Source organism: Rhinatrema bivittatum, chromosome 17 (assembly GCF_901001135.1).
Source record: "Rhinatrema bivittatum chromosome 17, aRhiBiv1.1, whole genome shotgun sequence".
Classification (NCBI taxonomy): Eukaryota; Metazoa; Chordata; class Amphibia; order Gymnophiona; family Rhinatrematidae; genus Rhinatrema; species Rhinatrema bivittatum.
In genome coordinates, this window is record NC_042631.1 from 15,847,442 (window position 1) to 15,866,513 (window position 19,072).

Genomic DNA, 19,072 nt, shown 5'->3' on the forward strand with positions numbered 1-19,072 from the left:
GAGATCCTAGAAAGGAGGAGGAACATAGTGATGCATCTGACAGTTCCCAATGGGAGGTTTCTTTCTGCTCCCAGTGCTTTCACAAAACTCATCAGCCCATATGGCTCAGTCTTTTAAGGTTCTCAATTATCAATAAGGTTGCCAACTGGCTCCAGATTTTCAGGACAGGCTGATCCAGTCCTGGTTTTACCCCACTGCCTGCACGGTCTTGTAGTCTTGCCTTTCTTAGGTAAATCAATAGGGACACCAGATTTACAAGTCTGTGCAGGCAGTGGGGGTAATACCAGGACTGGATCAGCCTGTCCTGAAAATCTGGAAGCAGTTGGCAGTCCCTACTCACCAAGAGAGTTCCTTCCCCTTTTCTCCCATCCTGAGAGGGTGACCCAAAGGTGGGATTCTGAGGCCCTTGGGATGAGGGAGATGTCTTGGGGTCCAAGAGTGGACTTCTGAGATATTCTAAAGATGAGGAAAGTTAGTACCACACTTCTGGTCTGACAAAGAGGCTTCTTTAGTGTTTTGGAGAAACAGGATTTTCTTGTGGGTCATTGGAGGGCCGCCTTGCAGGGAGCAGTTCCCACAGAGCTGTTGTTTACAAGAAAGTCTCAGCATGGGAGTTTCTAAAGTGTGTCAGTAGGAGTCTGCATCCAGCTTGCAGGCACCACTGAGGAAGGCCCAGAGATGGTCCCTCGTGAGGAGCCTCTAGATCTGGGTCTTAGGACACCACAAGATGCAAAGTTGATGCTTGATAAGCAAGTACTAGTAATTCTTTTTTTTCTTGATAGGTGTTAATAACACAGTGCTTTTAATACTAAGTGTTGTTCAAAAGCAGAAGTCCAAATATTCAACATTAAACACAACTGTTAAGTCAGTCCCCCCACCCTGGCTGCGTTTTGGTGGGAGCTGCATTGGGAGAGACAGAAATGACCAGCAAAGGGGCCTTGCAAACAGTTTCTGAAATACACAATAAAGTAAGCTAGAATTCAAACAAACAGATGCCAAAAAGGCCAACAGCAGCAACCAGAAGGATAAATACAAAACAAACCTAAGCCTAAACACTTTACAGGTCATAGAGAGACTGCAGAGGAAGTAAGTGCCAAGCGGTGGATATTATGAAGAGAAAAAGCACACCAAGAGGCCAGCCAATCAAAAGCCACACCCTAAATAACGTCCTCAAGACAAGGGAAATGCAGTCAAAGTGCAAACTGAAAATAACGGTTAAAAAGTCAAACAAAGGCAAAACCATTTCATCTCCTTAAGACCCCTAAGTGAGAGGGTTCCTAATTCAAAGGTCCAATGCTGTTTATGTTGTATCAAAAAAAAACCCCAAAAACTAGAAGTACTTGGTTATTACCACCTATGTGCAACACATCTTTTGTTTTTGGACATTTAAGACTGTGGGTTGAGTCTCTCTCCACCCTCCTGCTGGTTTCCCTTACGAGTACCACCATCTGCCAGGGAGTTTAGATTTGCCAGTGGCCGTGTCTGTGCTTTTATTTTCTGTATTGATGGGCACTATTCAACGGTCTGTCTAATAGTTGGGATCTTGCCAGGTACTTGTGACATGAATTGGACACTGGGCTTGATGTACCCTTAGTCTGACCCACTATGGCGGGTTTTCCGTTCTTAATTTCAGAAGACTAGAAAGGGTCTACATGGTATCTAAGCATCCTGAATATGCACTTCCCTGTTTTATTTAATAAAACAAGCCCTTATCACTTAATATGTAGAGTCATGCAATTATTTTTCTGGACGAAAGACATATCGCATTACTTTCCATTTAAGAGTCCATGAAAAAAGCTTTACTTTTGCTGCAGAGACAGTGTTCCCAACCCTTAGGAGGAGATTCAGGGAGTCATGGCCTAAGCCCTCTGGCCAAGGATTGTTGCTGTTCACTTAGATGGGGCAAAGATTAAAAATGAGGGAATTGTGAAGGCTTACGGCACCACTGCCCCAGTACAGTCTGAGCTGATTGAGCTGAACGCCTAAAGGAAGAGGAAGAAACTGCTGTAACAAATAAAAACAAAATCACTTCCCACATTTCATCACTAGGAGTCAGCCAGAAGCAAATATCAATTAAGGCAGTTCAGCGAACAAAAATATTTGCTATTCAAACCTGGAACGGAAGCTACAGGGGAGTCTGAATAAGAATAAATAAGCCAAATAGGGGTATAAGAACATAAGAAGTTGCCATACTGGGTCAGATCAAGGGTCCATCAAGCCCAGAATCCTGCCAATCCAGGATACAAGTATCTGGTAAGTACCCAAACATTAAATAGATCCCATGCTAATAATGCCAGTAGTAAGCAGTGGCTATTCCCTAAGTCAGCTTGACTAATAGCAGTTTGTGGATTTCTCCTCCAGAAACTTGTCCAAACCTTTTTTAAACCCAGCTAAGCTAACTGCCTTAACCACATCCTCTGGCAACAAATTCCAGAGCTTAATTGTGTATTTATTGAAAAAAAAAAGCCATTCTCTAATATGTTTTAAATGTGCTACTTGCTAACTTCATGGATTGCTCCCTAGTCTATTATGTGAAAGGGTAAACAATTAATTCACATTTACCCATTGAAGTCCTCTCATGATTTTGCAGACTTCCATCCTATCCCACCTCAGCCGTCTCTTCTTCAAGCTGAACAGCACTAACCTCTGTAGTCCTTCCTCATAAGATAGTCGTTCCATACCCTTTATCATTTATCTGTACCTTCTCCAGTGCATCTAAATCTTTTTTGAAATGCTGCAACCAGAATTGTACACAGTACTCAAGGTACGGTCTCACCATGGAGCGATACAGAGGCATTATGGCATTTTCCGTTTTATTCACATTCCCTTCCTAATAATTCCTAACATTCTGTTTGCTTTTTTGACTGCCGCCGCACACTGAGCCGATGATTTCAATGTAATATCAACTTTGACGCCCAGATCTTATTCCTGGGTGGTAATTCCTAACATGAAGCCAAATAGCATGGGTTATTTTTCCCTACATGCACTTACCTTGCACTGGTCCACATTCTATTTCATCTATCATTTGGATGCCCCATCTTCCACTCTCGCAAGGTCCTCCTGCAATTTATCACAATCTGCTTGTGATTTAACTACTCTGAATAACTTTGTGTCATCTGAAATCTGATCACCTCACTCGTTGTCCCCCTTTCCAGATTATTTATAAATACTGTAAAAAGCACCGGTCCAAGTACAACTCCCTAAGGCACTCCACTGTTTACCTCTCTCCATTGAGAAAACTGACCATGTAATCTTATTCTATGTTTCCTGTCTTTTAACCAGTTTGCAATCCACAAAAGTACATTGCCTCCTATCCCATGACGTTTTAATTTTCTTAGAAGCCTCTCATGAAGGACTTTGTCAAACATCTTCTGAAAATCCAAATGCTCCACATCTACCGGTTCACCTTTATCCACATGTTTATTAACCTCTTCAAAAAAATTCGTAGATTTGTGAGGCAAGACTTGCCTTGGGTAAATCCATCCTGGCTGTGTCCCATTAAACCATGTCTATCTATGCATTCTGTGATTTTGTTCTTTAGAATAGTTTCCACGATTTTTCCTGGCATTGAAGTCAGGCTCACCGGTCTATAGCATTTTAAGCAGCATTCTGGCCCAGCCAACATCAAGCTGCAAAATACATTAACTGTCTCATTTCACTCAGCAAAAACCTCATCATCCCTTTTCATAGTAGCATAATATACTACAGCAGATAAAGACTAAAATGGCTCATCCAGTCTGCTCAGCAAGGTGTTTAGGGTTGTTAACTGCCACTGTGCAGGTTTACCTCCTTGCCTTCTGTTTCAGGGCTGTAAATGCTGCTCCATAAAGGTTACCCCCGTGCCTTCTGTGAAAGGTAGTACCTGCGCTTCTGTACAGGCTACTCCTTGTCTTCTCTTAGGGCTGTAACTGCCACACTGTGCAGGTTACTCCAGTGTTTCATTACTGTTCTCTTGTTCATCCCATGTCTTCTTGTCTTCCATTGCCACTTTTGTCTCCACCGCTTCCTCCAGGAGGATATTCCAGGCATCCACCACCTTTTCAGTGAAAATGAATTCCTGACGTTCCTGAGTCTACCCTCTTGTAGCTTCATATCATAACCCCTAGCACTACCGCTTCCTTTCCATTGGAAAAGCTTTCTTTCTTGTGCATTATTAATATCTTTCAGGTTCTTGAAAGTCTGATTCATATCTGCCATTTTTCTCCTCTTCTCTAGGGTATACATATTTAAGTCCTTCAGTTTCATCTCATTTGTCTTTTGATGCACCGTTTTGGTTATTATTATTATTATTATTTATTTATTTATTTATTTATTTTATTTAGAGATTTTTATATACCGCAGTATGTAAGAAGATACATCACCGCGGTTTACAATCAACAATAATTTAGCAACAGGCTTTACAGATAACAGACTTTACAGACAGTTTATTATTATTAAAAACATATTACCCACTAGCTGCAAAGTTTACAGCAGGTTAAACCAGCGATATTCATAATAAAATCATTACAAACCAAAATACAAAAATAAAAACATGACATTAACAGGACTGGTGCAAGCAATGAAGCAATGTGAGCACATTTGATCTAAACAATGCAGTACAGAAAGTTAATAAACTCTTTATCCTATGGGCTCAACTTCCTATCCTCTCCATGCACTTAAAAGTTGTTAATATTAAGTATCACCCAGACTAATTAACCAACTTACTCTGCCAGTTCGAAATGCTTGTTTACAAAAGTATGCCTTAAAGTGGCCCTCCCCTTTGTGCACCCCTTAGTGCAACCTGTAGTGCAAATGCCAGTTAATATCTTTGTAATTGAATATCTCTCCTTTGTTTAATATACTTCCTGTTATCCCTTTTTGCTCAATTGTTAAAAATCCTGCATTTGAGCTTTTGTAAACCGTTGTGATGGCTTTACCGAATGACGATATATAAAAACTCATTAAATTAAATAAAATAAATAAATTAAGTTGGTTCTGGAATAATTTAGGGACCTACTCTAAATTCAAACCTATCGCTATCCTTTGAGAAACGTCTCCGGAACTGAATACGATACCATATGTGAGGCATCACCAACAATCTGTACAGGGGCATCATCACCAACTTTTTCCTGTGGATTATACCTCTCTGTACAGCTAAGTATCCCTTTGGTCCTAGCCCTATAGATACATGCGAGAGAAATGGGCAAATCCAGCAGTTCCAAGAAATGGGGTCAGCAAGAAATATTTGTTACGGATATAGAATTTACCTAACTTGTAGAGTTTGGATTATCATGTTGAGAGCTGAAAGGCAACCAAAAGAAGTCTGGACTTGGATGTCTTGTGTTATTTTAATCTAACACACTGTATATATTTATTGAAAATATTACTAGATAGGTGCACTCTTTACCTGTTTTTCTCCTTTGATGTGCACATTTTCGTCACTCAGCATTTTATTTATTTCAGTCTCCTGAAGTTCAAATAACGAGAAATAAAATCTCTAGGTAGTAATGCAACAATCTCTGATACAATTGTTCTATATTCCATTTTCTAACATAAGCAAACTGTGAATGGATTTCAGAACTGTATGAAAAATCACAAAAACAAAATCTACAAACTCTATCACATTCAACATAAACTGCAATTTATAAACATAAATTAATCAGCCATCATATAGAATCACGATGCAAGGCAATAAACCACCTTTATAGCATTAGTCTCATAAAAATATAATCATCAGTCATATAATATTCACATTATTGAATAGAGATGGTACAGGGAAGCACTTTTAAATAAAAAGGAACAGTACTGGATTTTCAACTCAAGGGAGTGAATGAAGAAATCGCTTGGCACAGTATATGCTAATGTACCAGCTACAGTAGTTTTTCAATCATGAGTGAGATTTTTTGATGGACTATACAGTTTATGCTTTATTTATTCGTAGTAAATGATGCAGTATTACTGTGAATGTGACGATAAACCAATAATTATTTCTATATAGCCATGTGATTGATTACAATTTGGGGATATTATCCTATGGGAGCTTGACATGCAGTGAGAGGTGGTTGGCTGAATGGGAATGAGTAGCTTTTTTTTTTTTTTTTTTTTTTTAAGAGAGTCTTTTAGTCTTGAGACAGAGGATTTTCAAAACATGCCCGTTGTGTCGGGTTTGAGAAGATGAATATTGCGTTATTAATGTGGACATTTTCCATTCTCATCTAAGCCAGTCTATTCAGATAATATTTGCTAGACTCCTACTGGGGAATTGGACATTTATTTGTTCTAAGAGAAACGTGAACATTATATGACCGATGATTATATTTTTATGCAACCAATGCTATAAAGGTGATTTATTGCCTTAATTCATGTTTCTTCATGAAGGCCAATTAATTTATATTTATAAATTGCAGTTTATGCTCAACATGATATAGTGGGTAGATTTTTTTGTGATTTTTCATATTGTTTCTACCTATGTGGTTTGTTCTTTGGATTTTAGGGTTTTATAACAGCTAAATAACTACAAATGAGGTAGATGACTTTAAATAATGCTGAGAAAAGGCAATAGTCATTGACAGGTCTGAATAAATCATTAAAGTAATTCTTCATAGATCTTAGCAAAATTCAGACACAAGTCATCCAGCCTATCTTGTAGCTCCTTTCATTTTGATATACCTTGTATTCCTGCTTATTTTGATTTTAACCCCTCCTCTTAACTCTATTCTTGCAGATTTCAAAAAAACATTCAACAAATTGTCAAAGAAAGATGGCAGCATGACAGTGATTTCAAAACACTAACACAAGCAGACAAAGGAAATAAAATATTATTACAAACTTGTTAACTGTTTTCCAAATCGTCTTGCTGTGTACAAGAGTAATAATGTTTAGAATTGAAAACTCTACTCATAACAGATGTCTATTTGGCTTGGTAAATTCAGAACTGGACAACTGCTCCATTGCTTTGTAGACTATATTCAAAACCTTACCACTTCCTTGCTTTGAAATAAGGTTTATTTGCTACATTGCATATAAAGATTCATTCACGCAAATTCTTGTTAACCTCTTTAAGGAGAACTGTGGTTAATATTTCACGAAGAAAATATTTGTTATGGCCTGAAAAAAAGATATTTAGAGAGTGTAGTAGTAAGAGAGAGCGTGCGTATTCCTTTACTGCTACCCACATTCCACCCACAGACATGCATGCAAACGCCCATTCAGCCCAATACCTCGCACATGTTATAAAATCCAGGGTCAGCGCGTGCAGGGGTTGCACAATTGTGCAACCTGCGCGCGCCGAGCTGAGCAGCCTGCCTCCGTTCCCTCCGAGGCCGCTCCGAAATCGGAGCGGCCTCAGAGGGAACTTTCCATCCGCCTCCCCCCACCTTCCCCTCCCTTCCCCTATCTAACCCACCCCCCAGCCCTACCTAAATCCCCCTCCTAACCTTTATCGAAGAAGTATTGCCTGCCTCCGGGCAGGCGTAACTTGCGCGCGCCTGCTCTCCATCCCCCGGCAGGGCGGCTGTGCCAGAGGCCTCGGTCCCGCCCCCGGGCCAGTGCCCCGCCCCCAGCCCCGCCCATGGAACGCCCCCTTTTGCAAGCCCCTGGACTTACGCGTGTCCCGAGGCTTGCTCGGCGTGCTCAGGGGGAGGCAGGGGGAGGTTTTCGGGGGTTGCACCATATCTTACGCGCGCAACCCTTTGAAAATCTACCCCAAATAAATAAATATTTTAAAAACTCCTGGCATATTTAACTAGCTGATCACCTATCCAACTTGTATTTGCTTCCAGCACCCTTCGGACACTTCTATATTTATTACTGCTTGAGGCTTAAGCTTATGCAACTGCTGGGAAATGGACAATGGTGATCATACATAATGAAATTAATGTACTATGCGACTCTGAGCGGAGGCTGTGTAAAGGAAGTTTATTTGGTTTTCCCGAGATACTTTCTGAGACATATTTTTCAACATAGGATCTGCTTATTTTTATTTACTAAGGGCCAGATTTTATAACATGCGTGCGGGCGTAGATTTATTCGCGCAACCCAGTGCGAACAAATTTACGCCCAATTTTATACCATACGCGCGCTGCCTCGCACATGTTATAAAATCCAGGGTCAGCGCGTGCAGGGGTTGCACAATTGTGCAACCTGCGCGCGCCGAGCTGAGCAGCCTGCCTCCGTTCCCTCCGAGGCCGCTCCGAAATCGGAGCGGCCTCAGAGGGAACTTTCCATCCGCCTCCCCCCACCTTCCCCTCCCTTCCCCTATCTAACCCACCCCCCAGCCCTACCTAAATCCCCCTCCTAACCTTTATCGAAGAAGTATTGCCTGCCTCCGGGCAGGCGTAACTTGCGCGCGCCTGCTCTCCATCCCCCGGCAGGGCGGCTGTGCCAGAGGCCTCGGTCCCGCCCCCGGGCCAGTGCCCCGCCCCCAGCCCCGCCCATGGAACGCCCCCTTTTGCAAGCCCCTGGACTTACGCGTGTCCTGAGGCTTGCTCAGCGTGCTCAGGGGGAGGCAGGGGGAGGTTTTCGGGGGTTGCACGCATATCTTACGCGCGCAACCCTTTGAAAATCTACCCCAAATAAATAAATATTTTAAAAACTCCTGGTATATTTAACTAGCTGATCACCTATCCAACTTGGGCTCAAAGTGAAATACAGCTACCATACATTAAAATATAAAGTAGCACATAAAATAACAGGTCATCAAAACCATAAAACATATGTCAGATATTGAATGAACACGTGCAAACAAAATCAAATACTAAAATGACATCACTTAAAGAATACAGAATTTGGGTGAATTAAGCCTCCCCGAGTTGGGGAAAGCTTGGCCCTTTTCGGATTATATGAACTTGCAGCACTTTGTCATGAGGTATCCTTTTGAGCAATTATTTTTTCTCATAGTAAACAATGAGAACATGTTAGCTAGTAGTATGTAAGCATTCGCTTGATTACCATTTGGAGCTTTTGCTGTAGCTCTTGCAGCTTCTGTTCCTTTTCTATAAGATTGATGTTTTCTTCTCCTTCCCTCTGTTGACATGCGACCTTGGACTTTAACAAGTCTGTAGTAAGTTTCTTCAGTTCCTTCACACAGGAAAACATGAATTTGATAGTTAATTGAATGTCACCACTGCAATTCAAAACACAGACTAATCTCACAGACCAAAAGGACTTGTGTTCTTAGTAAAAAAAAAAAAAAAAAGTATGAAAACACCAGCAATTCTCAGAGGAAAGTAAAACCAAACACATAATGTTAAAGACACTTCAAACTGTCAGTCTGCTGGTTCCACCAATGCTTTTTTTCCATTTTCCTTTTTAATTGTATTTAAATGTTTTAATTTTTCATGCATCACCCTTACTGGTTATAATAACTTTAAGCATGGATGAATTTTCAAAATATTCAGTTGAGATTCTGCTAGTGGAGAAGAAATTGCCTAATTACTAGTACTGTTATAGTCAGTGCCCTTAGGCTCCCACAATTGTATAGTCATGAGGGAAACCGCATAATTAGCTTGCTGACGCATAATTGACAACCTACCACAGAATCAACATTCCTGCAAATCTCCCACCTCTTAATTCAATCTTCTGAAGAAAGCTACAGGGGTGCCTGTCTGCATTCAGTCTCAGCTCTCTCTTTCTCTGCTCCTGCTCAGCCCCTCCCCTCACAAAGGGTTTGCAGGGAAGCCTCTCCTCATGTTGTTACACCATCCTCCCTTCCTCCTGTCCTGAAGTGAACAGGAGGGAAAGGAAGGGTGAAGTCAGAGTGGAATGTTTGATTCTTCAAAAATGTGGTGAATCATAATCCTGCTACAAAGACTTGGGATGTATTTTATGGAAGGCTGCAACTGCTGGTATTCCACAACTGGAAGAGAAGGCATTAATGCCCTGTGGATCCATAAAGTCTAGAGGATGTGAAGGAAGAGAGGGAGGCTTGCGGGAAAGACCTCTACTACCTGGAGATAATACCCTTATTCAATAAACATACACACGGTTAATGCAACTCCAACATTGCTCTATGCTTCAACAGCAAGAGGAAATGTGGAAAAAAGGATTTGTATTCACGAAAAAGCAGGGAGTAGCTTGCTTGTTACGGCGGTTACTACCCAAACCAAATAAGCCTGATACTTCACTTTCAATGCATATCCAGCGTAACTCTCTGCGTCAATGGAAGGGGGGAATGAAGAAAAGATGATTTATATTCAGACAATAACAACAAGGACTGAATTACATAGTCTGGGTTAACAAATTAGCATGGGTGTAGCTTGCTTGTTACACCGGTTACTACCCCGAATCAATTAAGCATGATACTTCACTTTCAATGCATATCCAGCATAGTTCTCTGCTTCAACGGCAGGGGGAATGAAGAAAAGTGGATGTATATTCAGACAACAACCAACAAGGACTGAATTGCACAGGCTGGGTAAACAAATAAGCGTGGGAGTAGCTTGCTTATTGTGGCGGTTACTACCCCTAACCAATTAAACTAGGTACTTCACTTAGATGCAGTTCCAGCACTGCTCTCTACATTAATGGCGGGGATGGAAGGGAAATAGAACCAAAAGTTACTAAGGGCCAAGAGTAACAGATAAGTATGAGGAAAAAAAAAAGTATGAAAGCTTGCTGGGCAGACTGGATAGGCCATTTGGTCTTCTTCTGCCGTCATTTCTATGTTTTGATATTTTCAGTTCATAGAAGCCTTGATGTCTGGCACTAATACTGACAAGTTTCAAACTTGTTTTAATTCAACCTCTTTTTGTATCTGTTACTAAATGCACACACGCAGTCTGTTAATTACACAGAAAGATAAACTGTGATGTTGAGGGCATTTTCAGCATACATAAGCTCATATACGCAGAAATACAACAATATAAAAGGATGGTTGCACTGTATTTCAATTCAAAACCAAAGTGACATTTCACAGTTAAAAGCTTGGAAAATTTGTCTTTACTTGATACATAGTGGATTTTTGTACTTGGTAAATTTTGTATTTTTATATAGTTTAAATATTGTTTAAAAACAAAAGCAAATGGGTTTTAGGCCATGGCTCAGAAGTACTTGCAGTATCTGCTATTTTGTAAGAGATCTACGCGTATACATTACTGAGGCTTTTTCCCCATTTAATCCTGTAGGTTTGATCTGTTAAAAAAGAACCAAACCATTTTTGCTATTCCAATTCAGTTAAACGTTGGGGGAGCATATCTTGGTTCATGGTATCAAACTAATGTAAAATAATGAGAGCATCTTTTCCTCCATCAGCCTGTACTCTGTTCTCATTTGACACAGCAAGAAGTCACATTTCTGTGCTATGTCCTTGTCTAAATCCAGCTTGCATGGCATGGAGAGCATTACTCTTCTTTAAGAAATTGACTAATTGTAAGGAAACTACTTTTTCAACTACTTTTGAGATGAAGGGAAGGTTAGAAACCGGCCTATAATTACCAAGATCATCATTATCCAATTTTTCTTTTTCCCAAAAAAGCTTCTTTAAATATTAAAGCAATAGATCCTAGCTCCAGGCTCTTTACTATATCCTGTGAATACAAGAGAAATCCCAATTCGAAACTAATTTTGATGAAATAGGGTCTGAAGATTCCATTTCTTTAAATACTCTTATGTATAGTCACATCAGTGACTGTATTAAAGTCTAAGAAATTAGTACTAAACAATCTGGGGGAAGAATCTTGACATTCGAAATCATCAAAGTCGATTTTGATGGAAGCAGCATCTTAACCCGGCTCTGAGCTGAAATGGTAAGAGACAATCAGGCCACACCCCACCTCTGCCAGCATCTTAACCCAGCTCCCCATCTTGTCCCCAAGCAAGAGGCACCGCACCTCCCGAGGCATAACGATGCCCCGCCAAGGCACCAGGCTGCTGCTGACACAGACTGTGTTGCACTTACACCATGTCCAGAAAAAACTCTAAGGCTCGGGTATCTGCCCTCCAGCTGCTACATCAAAGTTAGCAAGTACATTCACATTCGTCAAACTAATATGCAGTAGGGATGTGAATCAGGTGCCCCATCGTTCCTGCTATCGGGTTCGTGTGGCTGCGGGAAAATATCTGTTTCCTGCGGATCGGCATTTTTTTTTAGTGAAAATTCGTTTTTTCAGATTAGTGCGCACTAACGGGAGTCAGTGCGCACTAACTCCTGTTAGCGCGCACTAACGAAAACTGTTAATTTTTGTTACTTTTTGCTATTTTTGTTAGTACGCACTAATCGGAAAAACGATTTTTGACAAATTCATGGGAAATGCGATGGTTTCTCATCATTCACGAATTTTTGACGAATTAAGAAATATCGTACGATATTATAATTTGTCAGAAAAACGGTTCACATCCCTAATATGCAGTACTATCTATGTTATATTTATCACATTTACAGGAACAGCCCGCGACTAACAGTTCAAGCTACCCTAACAATATAGGAAAACAGCCAACATGCACATACCCAAATGCTAAGTACCGAAACACAAGACTCTTGCATTTTTAAATATAATATAGCAACACATTCTGCTTTAATAACAAAACCTCCCCCAAGTGGGAAACGCTGGCCAGAGTAAAAGAGGGCGGCTGTCTGCCAGGCTGGCTCTTTTCAAGCAGCCATGGGCGTCACCTAGACGCAACCGCCGCTCCTCCCCTCTCAGAACCGCGTCGTCATTGTACTGCTGCCCCGCAGCGCCAGAAATGGTCAGAAGGAGAGAGCGGAGAAACAGAAGAGCATTGCATTGCCATCAGAGCACTGATGCAAAACGTGTATAACTCTTAAGCTTCCTTCACAGCCGCCTTATAAAAGTCAATACTAGCTTTACAATTTTGAATGTTTAAGGAAGGTTTTATTACTACTTAACACTTCTATAGCGCTACTCGATGTATGCAGCACTGCACAAACAACACCCAAGAGAGAGTCCCTTCTCAGACAAGCTTACAATCTAATCAAAACAAACACACAAGGCAAAAGAGACTTGGGGCATTTCACATTTTTGTTTCTTCCACTTACGTTCCAAGTGGTGATTTTCCCTTTTCAACATTTTTAGGCAGTTGTGGAACCAGGGAGGCCTTTTGTTCTCATAACTTAATTTCTGTGACTACTGCTTCTATTCTCAAATCCACTTGTGCATCCAGAGTTAAATCGTAAAAGTCATCAGGAAATGTAACTAGTGCCAATGCTAGGTGCTCCAAGTTTATTTTTTGGAAAGTTCCTAACAATATATCAAGATTTAATTCTTGGAAGGTCCATCAAGTATACCTTCAAGGATGCTGTGAGTAAAAATTAAAATGCAGACCATGGCACCGAGAAAGCTGAAACTGACTCATTTATCACATAACATCCACCCAGTGAGAAAATCAATTCCAGTGCATAACCTGTGTCATGTGTTTACGTATGGACATGTCATAGGAAGCCCATATCATGCATATAACGCTACAGATTCTCTAACCAAATTTCAGTAAGGCACAGTATATGAACAATATACTCCCCATTATGATCTTGGATTAACAGTGTCTTTGTTTTTAGTGATCAACCACTTAGTAGGCCTATTTTTAATTCTTTACTAAATTCCAGGCCTATCTCTTTTTATGAAAGAGGAACAATGTGTACCAAACATTGGAAATGTCTACCTTGTATAGAAAAATATCTCCAACAACCCCAAATTATTGGAATAATTGCATTAGCCATCAATAATTAATAGAACAATGATTCAACAGACTGCTGCTGATAATTCATAGGAAAACAGGACCTTAATAATAAGAAGAGAGTATGCCGCATCCTCATGCTTCCTGGAACGGCCCTTTGGTGTGACCCACCAATGAATTGCCTCTCATCATGGCCGGATAGGCACTGGCAGACGACGTGCATATAGGGGCAGGGATTTCAGCTGCCATGGAAAGCTCAATAGAGGCACCAGGAGCAGTCCCTTCCTTTATCTTTCTGTAACTATAAGAACCCTGAAGGAAAATGGACTTCCAGGAAATCAAAAACAAGAAAGTGCAGGGATCCTACAACTTCACAGAACGTGAGGACTGAGCTTTTATTGATGGTCTTCAAATGGATTCCAATAGCAGAATACATGCATCAATCAACAAATTCCTGCAATCACGTGCCTTCAAAAATATGTATCCAGGGCCTCTCGAATGGACAGTCATTTATGCTTGTTCTTCTTGATATGGGTGCAGCATCTGATACAATGAATAATTCTATACTCCTCCAGAGCCTATAGGAACTGTGAATGGAGTAGTTCTGAAATGGTTTAGCTCCTTTTTAACAAAACAGATGTACAGAATAAAATGGGGGTCATGGCTTTCCACTATAAGATGACTATCTTGTGGTGTTGTTGCCAATTCTTTTTAGTCTTTACCTTGCCTTCCCTTGTGACTCTTATTCAGAGTTCTGGCACCAGCTGCACTTTTGCATTTTTCAGCTGGTGACTTTTCTATACACAGATCAGTCTGAAAGGTTGGAAGCACTGAACAATTGTCTGGTAGCCGTAAATACTTGGTTAACTGAACACAAACTAAAACTACATCCATCAAAATCAGAAGCATTATGGATCAGTAGGACTAGCCATTCTTTAAAAAGTCCTCCTATTATTTGGAAGGCTGGGGTTGAAATTTATCCTTAAGAAACATACTTCTTTAGGAGTAAAAGTAGATGCAAAACGGACAATGCAAGACCAGGTTTCAAATATAGTCTAGTCCTGTTTTTTCGTCTCAGATTCTTACAGAGTCATCTATATCTGGGAAAAAAGATCTTGAAATGCTAACATACTCTTTTATATTGAGTAGTCTAAGACTATTGTAACGCTCTGTATCAAAAGTTACACTAACAGTGTTAATCAGCAGAAAAAGTATTTTTTCAGACAAATTTAATGGCATAATATCTCCAAATGGATTAATTTTGCGAGTATGATCTTAGTCTCTCAAATGTACTGCTAATGCCCTTCTTAATACATGCATTGTGCCAAAGAGTTTCCTTCTGGAGTTCATAGGTTGTAATGTGCACAAGCAACATGTCCAGAGGCACCTGGAAATTCTTTAAGCAGCTTTTCTTTGCATATTATTCCTCTTCCTTCCAGTTTTTAATGTGCTTTCTAAGTAAACTCTCTTGATTTAAATATAGGGTTTGCAGCAGAAAAAGAGCACTACATTATCTCCTACTTTTGTCTGCAGGGGTCCATGTAACTATATCTCTTCCTCTTTGTTAGGGTCACTATGGCATATAAATCACAGCTGGTATTGTCTGGATATTACTAAGATAAGCTATACTGAATCAGGCTAAACAGATTCCTATGAAATGATGATTGTAACACACTCAAAACAGCAAAGAATGATTAAGAGAGAAGAGCAGATTCCTGGCAAAATCTGGGACGGGACATTTCTTCAGCCTTCCATTCTCTTACAGACTTGACAATCTCTTAATCTAATTTTAAATAATTCCATGACATACTTTAGACATTCAGCATTTTATATTCTTTGAATGTGTACATGTCTAACCTCGTCATTCAAATCTATTAGTAGAGCAAACAAATAGCGTACGCTTTGATCTCATTAAATTACAACTTATAGTTCCTGGAGTCATAAATGTTCTGCCCTTTTCTGCCCCACTCCTCCCTTCCTTGTATAGGGTAAGTCTGTTTAATATCTCTTTCTCCTTGAGTGCTCTGACGGTTACTCAGAGAAACAGCAGAGGTTATGAATGCTGCTCACAGGCAGTATCAAGAATTCTTCATGATGCCAAAGTGCTGTACCCCTGTGGTAAGAGTTTTATCTAGCAACTAAATTTGGTCTGTTTAACTTTTCTCCTCAAAACTGGAATTCCAGCTTATCGTGGACCAGTGGTCCAACTGCTCTGGACAAAATCAAATAATGCTATAAAAGAACACTAAGGATAATCTGAAGGCTGAAATTCAGAAATAAACATAAATGAATAAACAAAATAATTCTTATATGAGAATATGACTAAAGCTGCCTGTTTCAAATAATGCACATTTTATAAAGAGCAGGAATGCCATGGCACATCAACAGATTAACATCAGGTCTAAAGGAATGTGGATGAAAACTTCGGAGTTGTTTTCTTTCTAATACAGTAGTTTTAGGGACTTTCATTTTCAGTTTTATTTTTCTCTGGAATTTATCAGTATTTATTATAACGAACAAAAACAGGAAAAAATTCAGTAGAAAAAAAATGGTTTTTTTTCCTTTACTGAAAGCAGCACCGCCGCCGCCCAGAGGACCTGTTCAGTTCCCAAACTGGCTTCTGCTCACGAGTTAAAAGCGCGTTTAGGAAATGCTGAATAGCAATGTTTCACAGTCCCAACAGGGGGATCCCAGCCACTACACAACAATGCCTGTGGGAAGGAAATAAGCTGTTTGCCTAGTGGGCTCTGAAAAAAGCTGCAGTTTGTGGCCGCTAAGGAAAACTGGAGTGCCAATGGCTGGGTTATAAAGACACCCGAGAAGGGAGAGTTTCTTAGAAGCAACAAATGAAGATCCATGGCATCTCTGCTTCAAACTCCATGTCATAAATACAAGTGATGAACTGGGCAAGACGATCAAGCTGAACAAAGCTAGGTCAGGTTTTAAAAAAAAGAGACACCCCCCCCTGGGGTCAATTCTCTATTTGAAAGCTATCAACCACCATCAGATGCACAGTCCAGTGTTGGGACATAGTTACAGGATGGTGAATCTCTCTGGAGCCAGTGAATATAAAGTTTTCTATAGATTTAGTACTATCAAATTAGATTGAAGGTTATGCATTAAACAGCTATTCTACAATTATTAATGGGCTGTAATATATAAAATAAAAATAACAGCAAACAGAAATAAGAAAACATCTGAACATAATGGGGGCAAGATTAATGGGGACATAGGCGTTGGAACGGGGGGGGGGGGGGGGAACGACACAGGGGCCTTGGATCCCCCAAACTTTCTACTGTAGGCCTTACTGGTAGTAGGTGGGATGGCACATTTTCTCCTTTCCACTGTCGCTTCCCCAGTGCTACCACAATCCCCTCACTTACCCTCCCTGCTTCTGGAGGATCACAGCTTTACCCTGCCTCAAGCCGCTTCCTCCTGCATGACGTCATCAGGTGCCAACAGCCGAAGAGAGGGAAGCAACCCATGTGGCAGGCCTCCAAAAACAGGTCTGGCTGGGCTGCCACAAGAAGAAGCAGCTCAGGCTGCCACGGAGCCCGTCCTGTGGTGGCTACTGCAGCTGAAAATGAGAGTACCTTCCTGCCGGCATGCATGCGTGTATGAGAGAGAGCCTGCCTGCACGTGTGTATGTGTGAGAGAGTGCCTTCCTGTCTGTGTGTGAGAGTGTGAGAGACAATGCCTGTTTGCCTGCCTGCGTGTGTGTATTTTTTAGACAGCAGAATGTGAAAAATATACAAAAATTTGAAGGCTTTTACAAGGCACTGTATGTGCACATAGAAACCTATATATTGCAAAAATAAAGAAGAAAATACAACTCTTGAGCAGGGTCTGTTGGATCTGGAAGCCAAAGTTTCTAGGGGTTATTAGTTCTACTAATAAATGTTGCTTGTGACCTCGGGCAAGTCAATTCAGCCTCCATTGCCTCAAGTACCAACTTACATTGTAAACCCTCTGAGGCAGAAATGACCTGCTCTACCTACATTTTAATGTACCACAAGCATGGACTTACTCTGGCTAGGCACGCATGCTTCAAATCGGCCAGCTATCATTCAAGGCAGAGCAAGCAACCTTCAGCCTGTAGCAGCCACCATTCCCTGCCAGGGCTTGCCAGACAGGAAACCAGGATCAAATGCAGAGCAGGAATTAGGCAGGGGACAAGAACCAAATCAGAGAGAGGAACCAGGCCAGAGCAAACGCTTAAGAAGACTGTTTGACCGGTAAAGATGTGTCAGTCTAGGGTTTCTTATATTCTTCCCTAAATTTGAGAAACACCCAATACTGGGCCAAAGGGAGCTAGCAGAGGTGTGTCTAGTCTGCTCTAATACAAAGGATAAACATACTACGATTCCCCGGGCATTGTGCATTCAGTCCTCGCTGCCTCTGGCAATGGTTTGGAAAAGTGAATAATTACATCCAAAACATCTGGAGTAAAAATAAAATCCCCGATCCAACACCCAACTACTGGAAAACGTGAAAGAAAGGAATTTACGCATGCTACAAGGTTGTCCAAATTTGGACAGTTTTTCTTTTGAAAGAGATGTGGCTGCGGATCTCGTCACCTGCGAAAACAAACTAGATTCGTTGCAGGTTCATCAACATTGTGATCATTTATTTCTCACTTTTCCAGCAATAGAGTTCAAAATGTACAACAGGCTAAGTTGGCATTTACAGTATTATAAGCATAGAACAAGGCTGCATTTACAATGTTGGACATGCAATGTATGGTAGTTGAGTAACGGTTACCGTTTACAGTCACAGTTTGTGGCTGGATCCTTGCAGGTGAGGGCTAATGATTGCATTTACAATTTATAGATCCACGGGCAACGGCTGTGATGCCATTTTATTGAACTAGCAGAAGAATTTTCCAGAACTGATGTTGTATAAGAATTGGCGATGCCACTTTTCTTCAGCTGCGTTCCACATCATCTCTGGATAATTCTTACAGTGGTCCAATAAAAAGGTACAACAACATGCAAAGAATCCAGTTTTCTTCTGAATCAGTACAGGTCCTAAAGCAAGAAAGGGGAAAGACTTCATTGACTTCTGAGCTATGAATTCTTCTGTTTGGAGAGAGTCACGCAATAATAATAAACTTCAAAAAACAATTTTATAAGAAAAGGATATGGGAAAATGGTGAACATGTTGATCCGCAAAGCTCATGAAGGTTTACATGATCTGTAGAATTGGCTATGGATGCAGAGTGGCTTTTGCCTTCCTCTGAATTACCATGTGCAGACAGCTTTTAGGCTATTAGAGGGGCAAATTCAAAGCCCACCTAACCACCAGTATCTATATAAAATGATTTACTACTGCACTTCCCAAACATTTATCCAATGCAACCTCAGAGGCCGACCAAACAAAATAACAGGCTTCCTCTCCCCTAGCAGACCTCTACACCCCCCCTTCCCCTACTCAACGGCAGTGGGGAAGTGCTGGTAATGGGGGC

At 40.8% G+C, this 19,072-nt stretch overlaps 1 protein-coding gene across 1 annotated transcript in view; it reads right to left on the reverse strand.

Moving 5' to 3' along the window:
- CCDC73 (coiled-coil domain containing 73) overlaps positions 1 to 19,072 on the reverse strand; it is a 68,266-nt gene that overhangs the window by 28,366 nt on the left and 20,828 nt on the right. Inside the window, exons 10-11 of the mRNA XM_029583085.1 lie at positions 8,929 to 9,057; positions 5,387 to 5,446 (exon numbers count right to left, since the gene is read on the reverse strand). Of these exons, the coding sequence (XP_029438945.1) occupies positions 5,387 to 5,446; positions 8,929 to 9,057 (189 nt within the window). The remainder of the gene's footprint in view (positions 1 to 5,386; positions 5,447 to 8,928; positions 9,058 to 19,072) is intronic.